Genomic DNA, 24,721 nt, shown 5'->3' on the forward strand with positions numbered 1-24,721 from the left:
AATATGAAAAAGTTCAAGGGGTAAGAATACTTTTGCAAGGCACTGTACATGGATGTGGTGAGAGAGGACATGAAAATGGCAGGTGTGGTAGAGAAGGATGCGGAAGACGGAGCAATGAAGACGAAAGATCCGCTGTGGCGACCCCTAATCGGGAGCAGCCAAAAGAAGAAGTTTTTCAGTCACCAGCACAGAACCACCACAGCCTCTTCAACAACTACAGTTTAACTCAACCGTTTTCTTCTAATCCAACTCAACTGGAGTGATTATTCAACATCATAACTCAATTCCTGTATTTATTAGAACCTTACTGACTGTAGGAACCACATACAGAAATTTGATTCTTTATTTCCCACTTTAGTGTTGAACTACTCAGAGTACATTACACTACTACAACAATGACACAAACAAAGGCGTGAAAATATAATAAATACGATTCCTGTACAGAAACGTGAGCCAAAATCTGTTTAATACGGCATGTAGAACACAAAATTCATTTCAAATTCTGCTGGACACAAAGTGGTGATGTATTAATTACAGCATGATGTACAAAATTAAATATTAGTCACTTAATCCATGCTTAAATAAGGCAGAAAATCCCAACATTCAAGTGAACAGAAATATTTCAGAATTAAGTTAGCAAAAATCATTACTTATATTTAGTGGTAATGAAATGTTCAGAAAAGGCCTGGAACAATATCTCGTCACTGATCCAATCACTCAATCATGGTAGTAATTTTCCCGATGAAAATATTAGCATATTAGGTCATTTTTTATACTATAAACAGGCACGTATATTATTTTCAACTTGACTTGAATCAGGTTGCATTTTCCTTCTTCGTACCTTGAATTATTTGTGTTCGTATTATACAAGTCAGTCAAAAGAAGTAGTGTGTTATTACTTTTATTCAAAGCGTATTGCTTCAGGCCTGTTCTACAATATGTGCAAATACAAAATGCGTTTTGTCATTCGTCACAACTGAACAAGATTCTGCAGAAGCAAATCAAATCTGGACTTCAGATATTTTGTGATGTGACAGAAGTGTTCAGTCTTAAAGGGGTTTGTATCTCAAAATGTACAGTGTTCATCAGATTGAGCGGTAACGTTTCTGAACATAGCGAGCATTTATACAAAATAAAGTGCTTATAAACATACTTTCAAAGCAGTAAACATTGCTTAAACTGTCTTTGCACAAAATATCACTTCCCAAAATATATGCATACAAAAATACAAAAAAAAAAAAAAAAAATCAGTAGCATGTGATCGATATATCCCGTGTATACGTCTGTAGAGAGGATGTACGTATGTATGCATGTACACAATTTGGATCAAGTGGTTGATTTCCTCCTGTGAGCATGAATACTTATTTTTTGTGCATTAAAATGTGTCAAATAACCCTTTAAAAATTATAATTTAGACATTCAATATGCTGCGTAGTGCTTTTTAACATAATGCACACAGTCTCCTTCAAACCACAACATTTCATTTCAGTAATCAGTGCAAGAAAAGTGGGCATTTCTCAATCATGTATCTGTTTCCTAGTTGATAAGACTTGACTGGCTCGAATTTGTGTCAGTTACAATCAAAAACAAGGAGGCGAGAGTACCAAAGAAGTGAATATATAAAATAGACTGTAATAAATTCTTGAGCTAATATGATCATGGACAGAAATGGGAATCAGTGAGGGTTTAATACGTGCTACACAAAGTTCAAATTCATTTCAAATAACTAGAGCGGCGGCTACAATTATCGACAGTCCATAATTATCAACACCTTTTCAGATTCAACAATAATTTTTTTTTTTACAAAAGGTGAGTTTCAGTTGCAACAGTTATTATTGGTTAATCAATCAACCGGAAGACCTCCCCCTCACCCTTTGATCTTGTCGTCTGATGACAGCTCGTTACCGGAGATGGATTTTTTTTTTAAGCACAATCAGCAATTTGAGGAAAACCCAGACGTCATCATCGCAGGTGAGCATGGTGGAAAGATCATGGACATGTTTTTACTGATCAAATTCACCAATATTTCATGATCTCCTTGTCGAAACCTATTGTGTTTCTTACTCTTTCATTTGACAGTTGCCATTTTGTATCTAAACGTGCGTTTGAGAAGTCACGTGAGGTGTCGATAATAGTGATCACTTTCACCGGTGTCCACCATTATCGACACCCTGTAGAATTAAGTGACATTTACAACTGTTATGGATCGATCTTTGTGTAACATTGTTGAAGTAGATGAAGTACTTTAAAAAATAAAAGTGCTGTGATTTATTTTTTTTTCTGATTCATAACAGAATGGAATGTTTGTGGAGTATTTGGAATCCGACTGCAATAAATAGAATTAGACCAGAATTAAATTCCTAACATATAAAAAATTACAAGCTTGAAATATTCAGATTTTTCTATTCCATTCAGATTTTTTTTTGAGCAGTTTGCTGTAAATATCTACCACATATTACAATATCAGTAGACATTTTATATTTTGGTTCGAGGAATGACATGCGACCTTTGACCTGGAATTTCATGCGGTTACAATGTCAATCGCCTGTTAAACATTTATTGGTAAACTACAAAACTAGAAATTAATACAAACAACAACGAATGATTAACAAAATGTGATCTATGAAAATGCTTAGAAAGTGGGTAGAAAGTGGAACTAAAAGATTTTCTGACACAGGTTAAACATTATCTGTTCATTTGTTTACAAAACATTAGAATTACTTCCTCTTTTATGTAAGAACCAACATCGATATATTTATATAAAAGATATTTTGTACTAAATACAAGTCTATGTAAAACAAATTAAGTAAAAACTATGTTTTGTTAACTTAATACCACATACCGATTTTTTTTTTTAAAATAATCAATCATCTGGATGTCGATAATTGTGGAACGGTGTTGATAACTGTGGACAAAGGTGTCAATAATTGTGGAACGGTGTCACGCAGTGGCGATCCTAGAGTGATTTACTCCCCGGGCGAAACCCCCTGCTGCCCCCCGCCCGTCTTGTTTTGTTTTTTTTCAGGGTTTTTTTTTTTTCCCGCCCGCGCTCGTGCCGCCCCCCGTGTTGGGCTCTGTATTAGCCAACAGAATGTTAACAGCTTTACATGGTCGTTTAAACATTTCTCGTCGTGTGTTGTACATCGCGGACACGGCCCGTTATAAATTTGCTGTTACCAGAATGGCAATGATCAAGTCGTAATGTATTACTTAAGACTCTGTGTAATGTCATAGTAGTGTAATACTATGGTAGTAAAGTCTTTTTGATGACTAGTACAACGTTCCGCTGGCGGGATTGTGCATATTATGGGGCTACGACAAGTTAGGCACACACACACAGATGACGTCACCTGCGCAACTTTGGTATTGGGCTTCCCCATCCAAAATGTTCACCCGTCTTGGTTTTTTTTTTCCGGGGGACCTTTTTTTTTGGGGGGGGGGGGGGGGGGGGGGGCTTTTTTTTTTTCCCCGCGCCGCGATGCTGCCCCGGGCGGCTGCCTGGTCGGACCGCCCCCGGTGTCACGTGACCTGATGCGCTAAGTAATCAGGAATCAACACTTTTTTTCCCCTCCAGTGGAAGTTTGAGTAATTATTCATGCACAATTTACGTATTGAAAGTCTTTTCTACTTTTGCAACGGCCAAAAGATCATTAAGATGTCGATAACTGTAGCCGATCTCACTGTCTGCTACTGATCTTTAGTGAAAGACAATGTCAGGTTTAAATAAGTTATAAATGTACAAGGGTGAGTCATACAAAATCCTTTTTTTCCCCTTCCAGATTGTTTATTGCAAGCAGGTTTCCACAAAAGTGTATAATTTTTCTACCTAATCTTTTTAGTGCGTGTAAAGCAAGTGTTCCTGTGCTTAATGAGCATCTGGATTCATCTTTTAAAAAAAAAAAAACCTGTTCATTTCTCTAATTTATGTCGCACTTTCATTTATTTGCCTCGTACAGCAACAATCATGGTTTTCCTCTCAACTTGGGTAACATAACATACAGGATGTATGGGTGAAAGGGAAAGCGTCAGCGTTACTCGTTTGTACATTCCTGTGAAACTTGTTGTTTTTTTCTTAATAAACACATTGTCACATCACCCCAGCGCACGCACACCATCACTATGATGAAAAGACTTCAGCATTTCACATCAGTTTACCTAACCACGACTTTTTTTTTCCCCTCTCATAACACAGACAGAAACCAAACAGCTTCAAAATAACTCCTAATAAACTGTGATTACCAAGACTGCAAAATCACTGGATGTGTGAGAAACACTCATGATTGAGAAAGTTCCACAAGACTTAAAAACTCTTTACTTTTTCAGAGACCGCGTCTCCTTAAAATATAAATACACCGTGATGTATTGTGATCGCTGTCACCCCAGTTTAGACTGCATCATCCTCCTGTAGTATTAGTATTCTTTTCGTCAAAACACACAGTACTCAAGTCATCATTATATAACACATTAGCAAAATGTGTTCAACCCAGTAGGTAGTAATGTCATGGAAGTAGCAAGCAGTAAGGCCAAAATCGATTTTATGTACTTTATGCAGGAAAAGTATAAAGATTTTTTTTTTGATTGGGGTGCCATTTAGCCTTTGTATATTTGATCTAAGAAAATATCCATTTTCAGGCAACAATCATTTTTTTCACCACAATCTCATCTCAAGGTTTCTTTGATCAAATAGGTGCATTTTTCACTTAAATAAATAACATGGTTCAAAGTAAAAAGGTTTAACGGTTGAAAACTAGCACATACAAAAAAAATAAGCTTAGCTACGATCTGTGCTAATGGCATGAGGACAATGGGTAGGGTGAGAACATTTTGGTTTTCACTCAAGAGGACACTGGGGCAGAGGGTGGCACGGAGTGGCGCGGGGCACACAGGCACTTGTGGTGACTCGTCTTGATAAATGTATCAAACTAAATGGCCAAATAATCTCCTTTTAATTCAATTAAAAGAAGTTTCTTACAAATAGAAATTAAAAGAAAAAAATAATCGAACTTTTACCACTTTTTACATATTATTTTTCTTTTTATCACCATAGAATAAACAAGAGTCATATCAGGAGAGGACGTATTCCCCCCCGGTCCCCACATGAAACCCCATTCCAAATTTTCCTAAGTTGAACTGGTTGCCATGGAAACATGGAAAAAATAAAAATGACCGAAATCCCAAAATGTCAAAAGGCACAAGTCCTCTAGCCACTTAACAGAACTGTCAGGGTTCGTGAAAATAATTCCTAATAGTTTGAGTTATAATTCTTAATAGTTTTTGAGTTATGCTCCGGAAACTAAAATGTTTACAGATGGACAGAGTGATAGCTACATCTCTTGCATTATATGCCGGAGGGATTTTTTTAAAAAAAATTTAAAATCTCCACTATTTCCCCGGACAGATTTCAGTGCTCCTGATGTGTCCAGGTTGGCTAGACTTCCCTTGAGGCATAAAAGTCTTAGCAAAACATTGGACTCGGAGAGAATAGCAAAGCAAATTTGTGCAATCTTCAGCAGTTCTGAATGAAATTCAGTGCTTTTAGACTCCTGGTAGAATATCTGGTCCACTTCCTGGACCACTGAGATGAAAAGAAGAATCTTTTTTTCTGCAATTGATCTGTGTATTTACTTTTGTGTTTGTGCATTTTTAGGCTGTGCTCAGGCTTCATGTGTTACTCTTGCGGTGGTGCAGCGCTTCCTACACACACGCTGACGGTAATGACCGAGAAGCTTTTTGGCTAATGGTTGCACACAGGGCGTGTACACAATCGACTAATTGTGGAGGGGGAGAAGGTGGAACATGAAGAGATGAGTTACAGCAAGGCAAGCACTCGGACAGAATGTGTGGCGACTCAAGAAGAAAATTTTGATGTGAAAGCAAAGCAAAACCCTGGACATTTTACGCAGTTTAGAAGAGGACACGTCCATAGTCATGCCACATTAGGGATATTTAAAAATGACTTGAAGTAAATTGTTAAGTATGATCATTTTGACACATGATTTTAGTACCAATGTTATATTTAGGGTTGGGTGATATATTGATCAATTATCATTATCGTGATATGGTCATTAATATCATCAGCCAACTTTCCTCCAAAAATGAACAGGTAGCTGCAGTGTTTGTACCCCATGAATACATCAATGAATAGTCTGTATAATGTAACATGATGAGTAGAACGAGCTTAATAAACATTAGGCCTATCGTATTGCAGTCGTTCTGTCGGCAGTAGCAGTAGATGAAGGAGCAGACCCTGGGTGATGGGTTTTTAAAAAACACTTTATTAACCCAAAACTGGAGCAAGGAGCAGGAAAAAAAAAGCCATATGGAAAACGAGGCTAAAACCCTGGGAACGAAAGCAAAGCAGATATGGGTAGAGTTCTGGAGCAAAGAGCAAAAACAGTGTACAAGCACAGCTCTGGAGCTCATGAACAGACGCCCTGTGTTGGGAGCATCACGTGATGATTACAGGTGTCCCACAAGCCTGACCCAACCACAGGTGTGCACAAGAGCGCCCCCTGACTCCATGACGTCTATATACAGTACTTCCAAACAGTCTGCATATGTCGTCATGTTCTTTTGTCTCTGAGCAGTATTTGTATAGCATATTATTCTATCTATATTCACTGGATATGAGCAATTGTGCACTCTGATTGGCTACTCTACTACTAGGCTATCAGCTCATATACTGTGCGTAGAGAAAAACAAAATGGCGGCGCACGTTGCTGAACCAACCGAGGACGAAATAAAAACTCTACTCGAAAACAAAACCCCAAAAATACACAAAAAAAGCAGCAAAATATGGAATAAAAGTATTTGATGGTAAGAACGTATCTTTTATTTTTCAAGAATTATTATAGCAGCAGGGCGGCACGGTGGTGTAGTGGTTAGCGCTGTCGCCTCACCGCAAGAAGGTCCGGGTTCGAACCCCATGGCCGGCGAGGGCCTTTCTGTGCGGAGTTTGCATGTTCTCCCCGTGTCCGCGTGGGTTTCCTCCGGGTGCTCCGGTTTCCCCCACAGTCCAAAGACATGCAGGTTAGGTTAACTGGTGACTCTAAATTGACCGTAGGTGTGAATGTGAGTGTGAATGGTTGTCTGTGTCTATGTGTCAGCCCTGTGATGACCTGGCGACTTGTCCAGGGTGTACCCTGCCTTTCGCCCGTAGTCAGCTGGGATAGGCTCCAGCTTGCCTGCGACCCTGTAGAACAGGATAAAGCGGCTACAGATAATGAGATGAAATTATAGCAGCATTTTTCACAAATTGCTATTGTCATTTCACAGGTTTGTTTACATTCTAAGCAGAAATGATTTTGTCAGATGTTTTGTATGAAGTTTTTATTTATCGAATGTGCAAAAAATAAAAATGCTCCGTTTCTCAAAATCCAGTGAATGTGGATAGAATAAAACAGTTATTCCACTCAATCTCGTCATACATGGCTTACAGCCAACTCAGTGCAAAGCCTCGTCGGCTATCAGCTCATGTACGACTCGATTTTGTGGAATAACTGTTCAATATTATATTATCTCATCTCATCTCATTATCTCTAGCCGCTTTATCCTGTTCTACAGGGTCGCAGGCAAGCTGGAGCCTATCCCAGCTGACTACGGGCGAAAGGCGGGGTACACCCTGGACAAGTCGCCAGGTCATCACAGGGCTGACACATAGACACAGACAACCATTCACACTCACATTCACACCTACGGTCAATTTAGAGTCATATTATATTATGATAAATATAATTATTGAGAAACTGTCAGAAAATATCGCAATATAAGTTTTCGGCCATATCACCCAGCCCTAGTTATACTTTAAAGTGACTTCACCAATTAATACCACAATATCACTAGAAAGAAAGGAAATATAGTAGAATGAATGAGAGAACGTATTTTTATTCTTTCCATAATCATCGGCAAATTTGGATGATGTCACTTCCTGTTGAATATGCAATTTGGATACATTCCAAATATTTCATAGAGGTGAGTGAGTGTGTTGGGGTTTATGAATATTGTGGGACACAAGTAAAATGTATATAATGTTTCACAATTTATAAATAATGACCCATTGGAGAAAGATGTTGTTTCAAGTATGGGATGTTAAATGGAGTTGCACAATAATGCTAAAATAATATTTTAACTACACGTTATGTTTTTTAGAATAAAGTGCAGTTATAGTGGGTTAGGACAGGCTGGTTTTATTAATTCTTTCAGTTATTTGAAATATGCAAGAAAACTCTACGACAAAATTGGCTAATCCAGATGTTGAAACCTAAAGGGACGATTTTGAAAGAAATTGGGAGAAATGGTTCTTGGTTACTGGTCAAGACTGACGAGCTTCCCCTGCTCTCTTGTATGTACATGCATGTTCTTAACCGGTCTTTATTGCTGTTAACTGCATGTATACATTACAAACTTTAATTCTAAGAACATGTGAAACATGGTTGAGTAATATTTGATGACGGATGCTATTTATAGTTTAGCATTTATTTTGTTTTCCATTTTAGTTTATGATTGTTGTACGCCCAAAAAGGAAAGAAAAGTAACAAAATTATCTGAAATAGGCATACATCTTGTTGTGAAGGACATGTTACCTATGTATGACTATTTTTTTTTTAAATATACATTTGCTTTTATTCTATCCACATTCACTGGATGTGAGCAATCGCACTCTGATTGGCTACTCTACTACTAGGATATCAGCTTATATACCATGAGTAGAGAAAAACAAAAATGGCAGAGCGTGTTGCTGAACCAACCGAGGACAAAGTAAAAACTCAACTCAAAAACAAAACCCCCGAAACGTACAAAAGAGCAACACAATATGGAATAAAAGTATTTGATAGTAAGAACGTATCTTTTTTTATTTTTCAAGTATTATTATAGCATTTTTCACAACTTGCTACTGTCATTTCGCCAGTCTGTTTACATTCTAAGCGGAAATGATTTTGTCGGACGTTTTGTATAAAATTATTTATCGAATTTGCAAAAAATAAAAATGCTGTTTCTCAAAATCCAGTGAATGTGGATAGAATAAAACAGTTACTCCACTCAATCTCGTCGTACATGGTTCATGTACAACTCAATTTCGTGGAATAACTTAAATGTAATAATTAGTGGGAACCAAATGGCACCACAATCATGGAATCACACTTAAAAATGAAGCAAACGAAATTTAAGCTTGTCAGTGAGCAAACCACTTCAACATTGAATCAAATTGTTCGTCATGAAATAAATAGCACAAAATATCACACCCTAACTGATCCAAATCTGTTCAGGTTTTTAGTGTGAAAGAGCAGCGTGTAAGCCAATCAACACAGTCGGCTGCTTCAATCCGCTTTCTGAATGACAACAGGCATCTTTAGTCTTCAGTAACCATCATACAGTTTTCAAAATACAGATGCTTCACTGTCAGTTTGTGTATATGGACTTAATAACAGCCACTGAACATCATTAAAAGTGAGTATTTCAACTAATGATCTTAGAACTGCCGTACTACATCATGGTGCTAATTTCTATTAGTTCTCCAACTAACCATTCCTGAAGCTGGAACAGACTAAAACAGGCAAACCGCAGTCCTGCCTTTTGCTTTGTTTGGTTTCTGTCTTCCATCTTGAACAGATGTGACCACGACAGACCACGCCATCTAAACTATTTTCCCGTTCTCTCTAGCCTGGATGGGAGACAGAGAAAAAAAAAGCAAATTTTATTTTTTTTTTTATTTATTTACCTTTGTTTAACCAGGGAAACAAAATCACATTGAGATAAATATCTCTTTTACAAGTGAGCCCTGGCCAAGGCAGCAGCACACATTACAACACACAAGATACAAAAAAAACAGAAAAAATAAAATAAATATAAAATATAGAATACAATACAAAAGAAAATACATAAAACAAAATCAAAAATAAAACAAGTGCAAACAATTTTGCATGTGTGGTATAGTAAATACATAGAAAACAATGTGTAGTTAAGTAAATACATAAAACAAGATCAAAAATTAAAACAAGTGCAAACAGTATTGAATGTATGATTAAGATAAAATTTGAATTCGTTGACAGACATAAAACTAGCAAGTCTGAGTGATTTTTGAATCTCATTCCACGCAGCTGAGGCACAATAACAAAGCAGTTTTACCAAATTCTGTCTTCATTTTAGGGACATTTAAAAGAATGTAACTACTTGAGCGTAGATTATACCCTTGATTGCTACAAGATAAAAGACTACAGATATACAAAGGAAACTGACCAAGTATCGCCTTATATACAAAGAGGAGCCAATGCTTATGCCGTCTAATATGTAATGATGGCCAGCCTACTAGATTATACAGTACACAGTGGTGCGTAGAGTAATTTTTACGAGATATAAATCTTAACGCGGAATGATAAACAGAATCTAAAGATTGTAAAAGTGCCTTAGTGGTGTTTCTATAAAAAATATCCCCATAATCTAGAACAGGTAAAAATGTAGCTTCTACCAACTTTCTTCTGGCAGACTGAGAAAAGCAAGCACTATTGCGATAATAAAACCCCAATTTTAATCTTAGCTTAAAAAGCAATTGTTTTACATGGAGTTTAAAAGATAGATCTTCCTCCAACACAAAGCCTAAATATTTGTAGGAGGAGACCAATTCTATGGATCTGCCCTGCAGCGTATAAAAAGTTGGTATAGAAGAAATACACTTCCGGCTCCTTGAAAAGATCATATATTTAGTTTTCTTATCATTTAATACCAATTTCAGTGATAAAAGATTGTGCTGAACCCTTACAAATGCTTCCTGCAGCTTTAATGGTACAATCACGAATCATACCTACAAATACAATTTCATGTGCGCTACACTAAAACCATGACTGAGCATAACATGCTGTCAAAATTAAATTCAACCCTGATTTCAAAAAATGTTGGGACGCTGTGTAAAACAGAAATAAAAACAAAATGCAATGATTTGCAAAGACCTTTCAAACTATATACAACTGATTATAATATAAAGTCAAGATATTTAATGTTCATACTGATAAACTTTGTTGTTGATAAATATACACTCATTACGAATTTGATGCCTGCAACACGTTCCAAAAAAGTTGGGACAGGGGCAACAAAAGACTGGAAATGTTGTGAACTCCTCAAAAAAAAAAACCCACTTGAACATTCTACAGGTAAACAAGTTCATTGGTAATCGGAAAGTTTCAGCTGTTCACAAGCAAGGATAGGGTGACGTTCACCACTTAGAGCAGATTAGTGGTATCTGTGTACGTGTGCATCAACTAGCTAGAACTTATACTGTCACAATCGCTTGGCAGCTGCTGAACCACAAATACGCACACACACCAACATTGAAACTAGCATAACAAGCAATGGCACCTAGATACAAGACTACCTGCTGCTTATGTCTGGTTTACAGCTCAAAACCCAACCTTACCCTTTACAATTAATCACAGGGATAATAATGTAAGCAAACAGTGCAGCAAATAATTAAGACTAAGGTAACACAAGTCCTGTGCAAGCTGTATAACAAGAGTGCTCTGAGAGCACAATATCCCCCACTGGTAACTATGCCATAACTCTGGTAAAATGTGACTGAATTGAACGAAATTGTAATATGCGTATTACCGACATATAACAAAGAATCCTGCCAAGTTTCGTGAACTTTCTCCAAAAATTGCGAGAGGAGTTGATTTCAGAAGGTGAGTACCCTTCCCGGGACGGACATCGCCACGACATAATCCCCTTTTGGGCCTTTCAGCCACCGGGGGATAAAAACTTTTTGCCAAATTACATGAAATTCCTCCAAAAATTGTGAGGGAAGTTGATTTCAGAAAGCAAGCACACCTTGATGAAATTGCCAAAGTACAAGTTTGTTAATAATCAAGGGCATAACACTGGTGAAAATTTGCCCAAATTAAACGAAATTTCAATATGCATATAACGGTCATATAAGAAAGCCTTTTGCCAAGTTTGGTGAAATTCCTCCACAAATTGTGAGAGGAGTTGATTTCAGAAGAACGTACACCCTCATGACATTGTCAAAGTACAAGTTATTTAAATCAAGGGTCAAAACTCTGGTAAAATTTTCACAAACAAAATTAAATTGCAATATGCATATTACATCATATAACAAGGCCTTTTGCCAAGCTTCGAGAAATTCGTCCAAAAATTGAGAGAGGAGTTGATATCAGAAGGCAAGCACACCTTCATGAAATTGTGAAAGTACAAGGTTGTTACTCAAGGGCTACAACTCTGGCAAAATGCCACCGAATTGAACAAAATAATATGCGTACTACCGACATATAACAATGCCTTTTGTCAAGTTTCATGAAATTCCTCCAAAAATTGCGAGAGGAGTTGATTTCAGAAGGAAAGCACTGTCATGAAATTGTTAAATTATAATTTTGTTAATCAAGGGCTGTAACTCTGGTAAAATCTGACCCAATTTAACGAAATTACAATATGTGTATTACCGACATATAACAGAATCCTGCCAAGTTTCGTGAAATTCCTCCAAAAATTGTGAGAGTTGATTTCAGAAGGTGAGCACCCTTCCCCGCACGAATGGAAATCACCAAGACATAATCCCCATTTGGGCCTTTCGGCCAGCGGGGGATAAAAACTGAATATTCGTGAAGCCGTCATTAAGATTCCTCCTGGCACTTGTCCACACCACATGAAACCCGGGTGCAATAAATCAAGCAAAGCTGAAAGAAGAGTACCACTGAATAACAGTGCCACCTTCAAACCTCATGAATCACTTGAGCTGTCTAATGGAGCTTCAATGAGCTGCACTGCCACATGAGGCAGCAATACTTCTAATTTGCAAGTCAAACGAACAATTCTCATCAGCATGCAGCCAGAGCATTACTAAACCCAGCCTTTTCATGATGCACTACAAGAAATTGACTCATTTGTATTTGAAACGTGCTTCGCCCTCCCCAAAAGTGAAGGACTGAGACATCTTGTAGGTTATACTACTGCCTCAAAGAGTCCACCTACAATAGTGGATGTGGCTTTGGCCCATTAATGGACCATTGCTCGTACCTTTTCAGTGCTGGTGCTGTGGACAGGCAGAGGATCTCCAGATTCCAAACTCAATACTGAGAGACTGGAGTCAATCAGCTCGTCTGTAAGAGAGAGGGTATAAATTATCTTGTAACTAATTCACAACTCCAGTAGCCTGATCAGTTCCATCAATCTATAGAATAATTCTGAGCAATTTTCTTGTTAAACTATTCAAGCACAAAAATTCATCATGAAATGTTCACATCTTAGTAGTAACTAAATTAGGAAAAGTTTCTTAAGGAGGTAACTTAATTGGGTAAACTAGACTGATTTTCCTAATCAGACTTATCAAGAAACCCTGAACCGGTATTGCTCCAATATTCTTCATTCTCTCCATATTTGCTTGGGCTTCCTCCAGGTTCTCTGGTTTCCTCCCACATCCAAAAAAAATGCCTGTAGGTGAACTGGCAACGCTAATCTGCCCCAGGTGTAAATGAGTGTATGGATGCTGCCCTGTGATGGACTGACATCCAATCTACGTTGTATTCCAACCTCAACCACATATCATCTGGTGTATTTTATACATGCTGTAATACCATACATTTATATATTATATGGACATGAGTGTGTTTTACTGAGAAATACACCACCTGTAATTTTCATATGAGCTACATCCTGGACATGGAGAACCAAAACTGTACATAACATAAATCTCGATATGTCACTCATGAGGAAATCAATGAATTGTTTTGATAAATTTGGGTACTTTGTGAATATTTTGATATAATAAAAAGAAAATCACATGTTGGCTTAAAGATATAAAGTTTATCTTTTCATGATCGGAGTGACATATTTCCCGATATTTCACTCCGATGAGGTCACTCCCAGCGTTTTCCCATTGGCTAGACATGCATTGTCAAAATGGCGAACTGGCTCAAAATTAAAATTCTTTTGATTAACTTCTTGTTGTTGTTTTTTTGTGGATGTGCCTATATAATATAAAAAAATATTCCACGATGGCACAAAGATATGAAGTTTATCTTTTCACGTTGAAAATATTTTCACTTGTTCGCTTCACTCACTCTTGAATACGTTCACTACTCGAAAATAAACTTCACAACTTCGTGCAACCGTGTAATATCCTCTGTGTATCTTTTTTGCGGTCCGGTTTCCATCAAATCGTGCGCTCTTATTGGCTCACGAGCGGTCCGGAATCCTACAGACCCCGGTTACGGACCTTTGGCGACTCGCTCGTTCACAACACCACCACAAAGATAGTAGCAATTTTTTTGTCAACATTAATTTTCGCATTTCTCAGTATAATAGCATTAATTTTACAGCATGGATAGCGATAACGACAGTGTTCACAGCGAAAGCAAGTTTTACTACCCTGATGAAGACGAAATAAAAGAAAAAACATTTCAGGAGAAAGCCGAAAACCTGTAACTGTTGATAACGCCGAGCAAATCCAGCAGTTTATTGAGGAGCAAAGGGCAGAGAATACAACACAAAAGACAACCTACGACCTCAATGTCTTTGGGAAGTTCTGTTGAAACCTAAATGAAGGTCGAAAGGTGGAAGACATACCTGGCAAAGAACTAAACATGTTGCTGTGCAACTTTTTCATGTCCGCAACAAAGAAAAATGGCGATGTGTATGAGCCGTCCTCACTCACGTCTTTCCAGAGAAGTATCCAGCACTATGTGAATCAGGTTTGTTCTAAATATGGTTTCCCTTTCGGGCACTCTCATTTTCTGTTAGAATTTGGTAAAGAAAAAAATAAATATATTATTTACCAGCTTAAGGTCGGTCCATATCGTGAAATACCGTGACCTCGGCCTTGAAAATACTGACCTCGGCCCAGAGGCCTCGGTCAGTATTTTCAAGACCTCGGTCATGGTATTTCATGATACGGACCTCCCAGCTGGTAAATAATATGTATGTATTTTCCTCAAGTAACTTAGCTTGGATTATTTCATAAATACATCATTAGACAAGAGAAAACTATAGAGTTATACATTAACTAGCAACTTTTTATTGGAAACACCTAGAGGAGCTTCAGTTAATGCTTATATCAAACATAGGAATGGGGAGGGGGAAAATGCATCAGGGTGAGCAGAAACGCATCTCAGAATGCACTAATATGCTAACCCTTGAGGTGGATGGTCAGTTCGGGTTCCACTTCTGTCAGCCCAGAAGAGTGAGGCTACAGTGGGGACAGGTTCAGCAAAGCTCGAGAGCTGAAGATTGGAAAAAGACCAGGTGACGTTTTTCCCAATCTTCAACTGTGCACGCGTTTCTATTGTGCGATGAGTACATTGTTTTCTTTTTCTGTCACTTTTTATCCCAGCAAATTAGTTACAGTGGTGCTTGAAAGTTTGTGAACCATTTAGAATTTTCTATATTTCTGCATAAATATGACCTAAAACAACATCAGATTTTCACACAAGTCCTAAAAGTAGATAAAGAGAAACCAGTTAAACAAATGAGACAAAAATATTATACTTGGTCACTTATTTATCGAGGAAAATGATCCAATATTACATATCTGTGAATGGCAAAAGTACGTGAACCTCTAGGATTAGCAGTTAATTTGAAGGTGAAATTAGAGTCAGGTGTTTTCAATCAGTGGGCACCCTGTTTTATTTAAAGAACAGGGATCTATCAAAGTCTGATCTTCACAACATGTTTGTGGAAGTGTATCATGGCACCAACGAAGGAATTTCTGAGGACCTCAGAAAAAGCGTTGTTGATGCTCATCAGGCTGGAAATGGTTACAAAACCATCTGTAAAGAGTTTGGACTCCACCAATCCACAGTCAGACAGATTGTGTACAAATGGAGGAAATTCAAGACCATTGTTACCCTTGCCAGGAGTGGTCGACCAACAAAGATCACTCCAAGAGCAAGGCGTGTAATAGTCGACAAGGTCACAAAGGACCCCAGGGTAACTTCTAAGCAACTGAAGGCGTCTCTCACATTGGCTAATGTTAATGTTCATGAGTCCACCATCAGGAGAACACTGAACAACAATGGTGTGCATGGCAGGGTTGCAAGGAGAAAGCCACTGCTCTACAAAAAGAACACTGTTGCTCATCTGCAGTTTGCTTAAGATCACATGGACAAGCCAGAAGGCTGTTGGAAAAATGTTTTGTGGACAGATGAGACCAAAATAGAACTTTTTGGTTTAAATGAGAAGTGTTCTGTTTGGAGAAAGGAAAACACTGCATCTCAGCATAAGAACCTTATCCCATCTGTGAAACATGGTGGTGGTAGTATCATGGTTTGGGCCTGTTTTGCTGCATCTGGGCCAGGACGGCTTGCCATCATTGATGGAACAATGAATTCTGAATTATACCAGCGAATTCTAAAGGAAAATGTCAGGACATCTGTCCGTGAACTGAATCTCAAGAGAAGGTGGGTCATGCAGCAAGACAACAACCCTAAGCACACAAGTCGTTCTACCAAAGAATGGTTAAAGAAGAATAAAGTTAATGTTTTGGAATGGCCAAGTCAAAGTCCTGATCTTAATCCAATCAAAATGTTGTGGAAGGACCTGAAGCAAGCAGTTCATGTGAGGAAACCCACCAACATCCCAGAGTTGAAGCTGTTCTGTACGGAGGAATGGGCTAAAATTCCTCCAAGCCGGTGTGCAGGACTGATCAACAGTTACCGGAAACGTTTAGTTGCAGTTATTGCTGCACAAGGGGGTCACACCAGATACTGAAAGCAAAGGTTCACATACTTTTGCCACTCACAGATATGTAATATTGGGTCATTTTCCTCAATAAATAAATGACCAAGTATAATAGTTTTGTCTCATTTGTTTAACTGGGTTCTCTTTATCTACTTTTAGGACTCGTGTGAAAATCTGATGTTGTTTTAGGTCATATTTATGCAGAAATATAGAAAATTCTAAAGGGTTCACAAACTTTCAAGCACCACTGTATTACTAGAGGAACAATAACATTTGAACAAGTGCATTAACACAAATGTGTTTATTGCCTTTTGGTCATAACTACTGTCAGAGGTGCTGCTATAAAAAGTTAATGACCAATCAGTTTGGAGAATACAACATCCCTGTGCTACAAACAGCTTTACTTAGGAATGATTAAACTCATTATCAGATGATCATGCGTACTGGGCAATACTTAGCGTCATGATGTCAGTATTGTTCCAAAAATGTGAAGACAAATATCAGCTTAGTGCGTCATTTTTAGATACTCGTACTATTCTCCCTCTTCATACCTATATGGTGGTTTATTCCAATTACAGAAGCCTTACACAATTTTTATCTTCTTTATTTAAGCTAAATATTTTTAGCTATCCTATTAAGGAAGAATCAGTTACTTCAGTCAGAAACTTGCCAGGTTCACAAGATGAAGGAGATGAACACTATCCTACCAGTATTTCTGGATGCGTTATTTTTCAGGGGTTCCATCGTATGAAGTAGGTTCTGTTCAGCAGTCGCTGTGGCATCAGTGCCGTTTTGAGAACCAACACTATCACAAGGTGATTCTTCAGATTTGCTCTCAGTTTCTTCCTTTAGAAAGCTCTCAGGTGTTGGTTTCAGTTCTTTAGCGCTCGTCTCCTGGGAATCAAACTGGCCTGGTGTTTTGGCTTGGGAATCTGTGAGAAGAATTCCAGTGGCCTTTTGTTCCTGGTTGTTTTTCATTCCTTCCAGATCACAACCCAAGTCCTGTTGGGCATCCTGCTCTCCAAGCACTGTTTTGGTCTGTGGCATGTTTTTTAAAGAACTGGCTTTGATCTCTGTCTTATCAGTGTTCGAGTTCTTCTCGGAAGCTCCCTGAATGAGGTCTTCTGAAAAACGGACCTTCTTCTCAGCTCCTTTGGAGATAGAGGTGTTCTTGTTGGATGAGTCTGTAGGAATAAGCTGACCGTCTGGTTTTGTAGAAATATAGCTGGTGATTGGTGCGGTTTCTACAGACGCACTGGATTCTGCTTCCTGGATCTCGGTGTCTGGACTGTTACTGTTGACCTCAGGATCACACAGAGCATCCAGCTCCTCCAAAAATTCCTCCAAATTGGTATCTGGACCCACCTGCAGATTTGGTTCATAACAGATGGCAGAATATTTCTAATAAATAGTCTTACCAGATGGCACATTCAGAAATTTATCATGGGAGTATTTGGTTTCTACAAAGCAGACTTTTTTCTTTTTTTTTTTCCCCACCTGAGAGGTCTACAGATTACATGGTACATCTGAAGTAGCTTAATATTAACAAACAATTTTGTACGATAAAACTTGTTCAGCATTTTAGTAAGTATTTAGATTTAGAAAATAACTTCATCTAAAGTAATACTGGCTATAATTCTAAGATGCCAAGCGTAGCTCTTATGTGATCTCAGCCATGACTGTGAGGACAGATGGTAGCAGCTGGAACCATCATTGAGAAGACTCAGCTGGATCAAAACATTATTAATTAAGCTCCTTGGGAAAAGTAAGTCAGGTATTTATTTCTTTTTTTTTTTTTGTACTTAGTACAAACTAACCTGTAATTGCTCTGCTTCCTCTTTAGCATCCCATCTGAAAAAAAAAAAAATTTGTACAAGAACTGATAAAGTCTGGATAATGTTCTCTTCACTACAAGGAGTTCGATATTCAAGCACCAAAAAATTGAATTGGCAAGGTGGGGGGTGTTTACAAGCTAATGCTCAGACAGCCAAGCTAAATTCCTTAGCAATGCCGATATCCTAGCTATAATGCAGTAAAAAAAATGCATACTTTAGCATCAATTAATAGACTTAACCAGTAACATTATGTACCAAAATGGATTTAAAGAAATTTATCATACATTCTGTATTCTACAAAAGCGCCTAAGACTACTAAATTTACATATAAGGAGATTCAACTTGTCGGACAGACTTCATCAAATTATACAGTCGTTTAGGAGTTAAAACTGGCCTGCAATTTTATGTATAGATTGTGCGGTCAAATTTAATTCAATTAAATAAGTTATAATAAATGTAATTTTATTTAATTTAATGAAAAAAAAGTGTGAATATTTCACATTAATGACTTGAAATTAAGCAATCCAAAAGAAATACATAAATTAAGACAAATATGACTGGCCATTCATTCAGGTAAAAGAAATGGCACTCATATAAAATGAGGAAACGTTGATGTGCATCATTGGAGGCTGATACACTGCCTTGCTTGAAGTTTTAGCGTACCCCGCATCTCAGAAGCACTCTTTCGCCATTTAGTCATCATTTTGAGCTCTCAGAGAGCTTTGCCTTTTATGAAGTTTTGTGGGCATCACTAAATTCAAATCAGCTGTGCTGGGAATGTGTTTTGTAATGGGTAACTGACTTGCATTTATCAACATATGCACATGAGCATGAAGAAAAGTTACAGAAACATAAATCTGGTGGGAAGTTTCAGTTCGGTTTGACCTACAACTTTCTGAAACGATTAATAAACAAACAAAAAATGAAGTCTATTGCTATATGTTACTCTGGTAATGAATGATCCTGACTACTTCCCCAATAAAAATCCTACACGCACACTTCACTATCCTTGTGAGGACCTTTCATTGACAATTTTTATTGCAATTAATTAATGCTGTACCTGCACCTAAACCGAACCTTAACCTCAGTAATGAAAAGGAAACTTTTTGGCCATTTAAAAAAAAAAAAAAATTGTTTAAAAATACACAACAGCAATTTCCTTGTGGGGACCATCCAAGGGAGAAACTGTCAGATTTTACTATATTGGCACCCCTTGTAAAGATTAATAAAAAGGGTTAGGAAAAAAAAAATCCACCTCTTGGTGAAGTCGCTTCATCATACTGAAAAAAAAAGAGAAAAATCCAACCTGAGTGAAAAAATTTATTCAGAGAAAAATAAATCCCTCATCAAGAAATCATTATTTTCAACAAAAACACGTGCCACTATTATTGACACTCCTGCATTTAATACTCTGCAAAATCTCCCTTTGCCAGTAAAACAGCACTGAGTCTACTCCTATTGTAATTTACAAGGTTGGCGATGCAGAGCAGGACATCGGAGACCATTCCTCCTTACACCATCTCTCTCCATCATCCAGGGTCCTCGGCCCTCTCTTGTGCTCTCTCCTCTTCGGCTTACCTCACAGGTTTTCAATGGGGTTCAGGTCAGGGGACTGAGATGTTCATAGCAGAAGCTTGATTCTATGCTCAGTTAACCATTTTTGTGTTGATTTGGATATGCTTCAGATCATTGTCCTGCTGGAAGAGAACTGATGACCCAGTTTCAGTTTCTTGGCAGATGCAGCCAGATTTTGATTGAAAATGTTCTGGTATTTCATGGAGCCCATGATGCCATGTACCCTAACAAGGTATCCAGGGCCATTGGAGGAAAAACAGCCCCAAAACATCACAGAACTTCCACCATAGTTTACAGCTGGGATTGGGTTCTTTTCATTATAGCCATCCTTCTTTTTACACCAAACCCATCTTGAGTGTTTGTTGCCAAAAGCTCAATTTTTGTTCCATCAGACTATAGAACATGGTTCCAGTTACAGTTGTAGTAGCGTTTCACAAACTTCAGGTGCTTATGTTTGTGGTGAACTGACAGAAAACACCTTTTTTTTTGGGGGGGGGGGGGGGGGATACCGTCAAAATAATCTGCTGGCATCTGATGGTGGTTTTAGAGACGTGGACGCCCCAAGACTTTACTTTTTCTTGTAATTCACCAACAGTCATCCTTGAGGATTTTTCTTTTGCCTCACTGTACATGGGGGCAAAATAAACTTGGGTCCACTTCAAGGCAAGTCTGTCACAGTTCCAGTTGGTGTCCACTTTTATATAACAGTAAAAATGGACGTTTTCAGGCGAGTATGTATTTATTTTTATTTTATAACAATTCCCTGACTTATGAAGGTCAACACACCTCTCTTATTTGGTTTGTTTTCTCTAATCTTTCCTATGTTAATGGAGGACTAAGGGAATTTGGCCTCTGTGTGACCTCATATTTGTCCCACAGTTAATCAGGAAGTCATGGATTACAGCTTGAGAGTTCCTACACACTACAATCAACTCAAAAATGTACAATTTAAATGGGAAACATGCTTCAGTTACACTGTATTCACTATAATTTCTAGGGATGCCAATAATAGTGGCACGTTTTTGTTGAAAATAATGATTTCTTGATGATGGATTTGTTTTTCTCTGAGTAAATTTATTTCGATTAAAGGTTGGATTTCTCATTTTTCAGTGTGAGATGAAGCGACTTCACCGAGAGGTGGATTTTTTTCTAACCCTTGTACTAATCTTTACGGGGGGGGGGGGGGGGGGGGGGGGGGGGGCAATAATGGAATTGCCCATTATGCCCATTATGGAATTTTCCATAATGGGTGAATATTAGCATAACTAATGAATACCGTAAATTCGATACAAATAAAAAATCTAATAACTACGTGCTTCGATGTCTTGTGTGTGATCGGAGCAGCAGCCTGTCTTACCTCCTGGCTCGGCCGGTCAAACGGTCCTTTCCTTTCACTTTACTGCCAACCACAGGGACATTCTTTCCTCTCTTATCACGCTGTCCACCTGGAGCACATTCACAATACATTACAACACATCTCGCTTTTTGTGGCTAGGAACCCCATTAACTATAAAATAATTTGCATAGATTCCCACAATAAAGACTTTAATGAACACAACCCACCTATCATCATCATTATTTAAATGCGTGCAAAATATTCTGGCTATTTATTAGAGCCATTGTGCATTTATGCTTGAACACATTTGATACAAGTTGACATTATTTATAGGATAACTTGTAGAGATTTAAAAGTAAGCACGCATTAGGCAAACATAATAACGAATATTTTTCCATAATAAGAACTATGGATATGCTTCAAGACCCACACTTGAAGAACCACTGATGGAGCTTGTACAGTGCCTTGCAAAAGTATTCATCCCCCTTGGTGTTTGTCCTGTTTTGTCGCATTACAAGCTGAAATTAATATGGCTTTTTGGAGGATTAGCACCATTTGATTTACATAATATGCCTACCACATTAAAGGTCAAAATTGTTGTTTTATTGTGACACAAACAATAATTAAGATGAAAAAACAAAAATCTGGAGTGTGCATAGGTATTCACCCTCCAAATCAATACTTTGTAGAGCCACCTTTTGCTGCAATTACAGCTGCAAGTCTCTTGGGGTATGTCTCTATTAGCTTAGCACATCTAGCCACTGGGATTTTTTTCCCCATTCCTCAAGGCAAAACTGCGCCAACTCCTTCAAGTTAGATGGGTTGCATTGGTGGACAGCAATCTTCAAGTTATGACACAGATTCTCAATTGAATTGAGGTCTGGGCTTTGACTAGGCCATTCCAACCACTCCACTGTAGCTTCAGCAGTATGTTTAAGGCCATTGTCCTGCTGGAACATGAACTTTTGTCCCAGTCTCAAACCTCTGGCCTACTCAAACAGGTTTTCCTCCAGAATTGCCCTGTATTTAGTGCCATCCATCTTTCCTTCAGTCCTGACCAGCTTTCCTGTCCCTGCAGATGAAAAACTTCCCCACAGCATGATGCTGCCGCCACCACCATGCTTCACTGTAGGAATGGTGTTGGGTTTGCGCCACACATGGCATTTCCCATGATGGCCAAAAAAAAGATCAATTTTAGTCTAATTTGACCAGAGGTTCTTCTTCCATGTGTTTGGGGAGTCTGCCACATGCTGTTGGGCAAACTCCAAGCATGATTTTTTTTTTAAGCAATGACTTTTTCTGCCCACTCTTCCATAAAGCCCCACTTTGTGGATTGTATGGCTTAAAGTGGTCCTATGGACAGATACTCCCATCTCCACTGTGGATCTTTACAGCTCCTTCAGTGTTATCATTGGTGTCTTTGTTGCATCTCTGATTAATGCCCTCCTTGGCTGGTCTGTGAGTTTTGGTGGGTGGCCTTCTCTTGTCAGGTTTGTAGTGGTGCCATATTCTTTCCATTTTGCTAGAATGGATTTAATGATGCTCTGTGGGATATTTTTTATGACCCAACCCTGATCTATACTTCTCCACAACTTTGTCTCTGACCTGTTTGGAGTGCTCCTTGGTTTTCATGTTGCTTGCTTAGTAGTGTTGCAGAGTCAGGGTCCTTCCAGAACAGGTTGATTTATACAGACATCATGTGATAGATCATGTGACACTGATTGCACACAGGTGGATCTTAATTAACTAATTACGTGACTTATGAAGTGAATTGGTTGGACCAGCTCTTATTTAGGGGTTTCATACGAAAAGGGGTGAATACTTATGCACACTCCAGATTTCTGGGGGTTTTTTCATCTTAGTTATTGTTTGTGTCACAATAAACACATAATTTGCACCTTTAAAGTGGTAGGCATGATGTGTAAATCAAATGGCGCTCACCCTCCAAAAATCCATTTTAATTCCAGCGTGTAATACAACAAAACAGGACAAACACCAAGGGGGATGAATACTTTTGCAAGACACTAAGTCATCAAGGAATTCAGCTGGAATCGTGGATTGAAACTAAATAGAGCAAATGGAATATATTGCAGAATTTGAGATTTATCTACCTCGAGAGTCTGTTGCGTTAGGTCTGGAATGTCCTCTTCTAGCAATTCTTCCTCCTGTTCACCAAATGAACAATAAAGATTTCAGTACTAAATGAACATTTCTCCATTGTATGAATAAGATTAGCCTTAAAATGTAAATGATTAATGTTCCATAGTGTATAGATTTGATCAAATAAAACAAAACAAGAATTGAGTAATTATCCATCCTTCAGTTTTAAATCTTGTCTTCCGCACCTTTTTCACCCTTAAAATGTTGTTCAGTTTGAGAAGAGAGACTTTCAAAATCGATTTTCTCACCTCTGCTCTGTGTACCTCTGTCTGCTGTGCCTCTTTCAGAAAACCTATAAAGAGTTATTTGTGGACAAGGAAAAAACCAGATAGGTACAGGTGACCAGGTCAGTCAATAACATCATGTGAATGGTTCCTACAGTGCTGAAAGCACAGATGCAAAAAGAAACTAAAAATGTTTGTGAAACAACCTGCAAGAACTGTCGCTATTTATTCATACTGCGATCCTGAAAAAGACTTCTAAATGAAACCTGAGTGACGGGTCTTTTTTTTTTTATTGTACACTTTAACCAATCATCATCCTACGGTGCTCACTAAATAATCTGTCCTGCAACATTCCCATTTCTCACTCCACTTCAGTTTACGGTGTTTCCAAGCTAGTCCAAATAAGGCAAGGCATTTTAAGCCTGTCTAAAAATAGGCTTCTTTTCCCATGCAGTGTATCTCTCATAAGGGCATCGTCTCAGGATCTCAAATGCTGCTCTGTTGATGACTTCCAGACATATGGTGTGTGAAGAAACACTGGGTACGGTACTTAGATACAGTAGAGACTCTACAGCCTCACATACAAACAGAAAGAAAACAAATGGTGGGGAATACTTAGCACCCAAAGAGTTAAGATGCAAAGTACTTCTGCTGTGGCCTTGTACAAGACTGGAAACCAGCACACATCTCCAGCCCAAAAACTGCTTAAACCATCCAACAGAAGCAGAAACTAGCCAATAATAATAATAATAATAATAATAATAATAAATTATATAAATGATATATTTAACAGTTATGCCACGAAATCGACTCGTACATGAGCTGATAGCCAACGAGGCACGTGGCGCCGAGTTGGCTATAAGCCATGTACGATGAGATTGAGTGAAATAACTTTTATTCTATCCACATTCACT

The 24,721-nt window shown here is 38.2% G+C and overlaps 1 protein-coding gene across 1 annotated transcript in view; it reads right to left on the reverse strand.

Moving 5' to 3' along the window:
- Positions 1 to 7,666: 7,666 nt before the first annotated feature.
- The window catches only part of LOC132893854 (coiled-coil domain-containing protein 9B), an 83,556-nt gene continuing 66,501 nt past the window's right edge, over positions 7,667 to 24,721 (reverse strand). Inside the window, exons 8-14 of the mRNA XM_060933012.1 lie at positions 23,832 to 23,875; positions 23,535 to 23,588; positions 21,445 to 21,532; positions 18,495 to 18,528; positions 17,385 to 18,042; positions 13,021 to 13,103; positions 7,667 to 9,661 (exon numbers count right to left, since the gene is read on the reverse strand). Of these exons, the coding sequence (XP_060788995.1) occupies positions 9,635 to 9,661; positions 13,021 to 13,103; positions 17,385 to 18,042; positions 18,495 to 18,528; positions 21,445 to 21,532; positions 23,535 to 23,588; positions 23,832 to 23,875 (988 nt within the window). The 3' untranslated portion in view covers positions 7,667 to 9,634. The remainder of the gene's footprint in view (positions 9,662 to 13,020; positions 13,104 to 17,384; positions 18,043 to 18,494; positions 18,529 to 21,444; positions 21,533 to 23,534; positions 23,589 to 23,831; positions 23,876 to 24,721) is intronic.

Source organism: Neoarius graeffei, chromosome 11 (genome assembly GCF_027579695.1).
Source record: "Neoarius graeffei isolate fNeoGra1 chromosome 11, fNeoGra1.pri, whole genome shotgun sequence".
Taxonomy (NCBI): domain Eukaryota; kingdom Metazoa; phylum Chordata; class Actinopteri; order Siluriformes; family Ariidae; genus Neoarius; species Neoarius graeffei.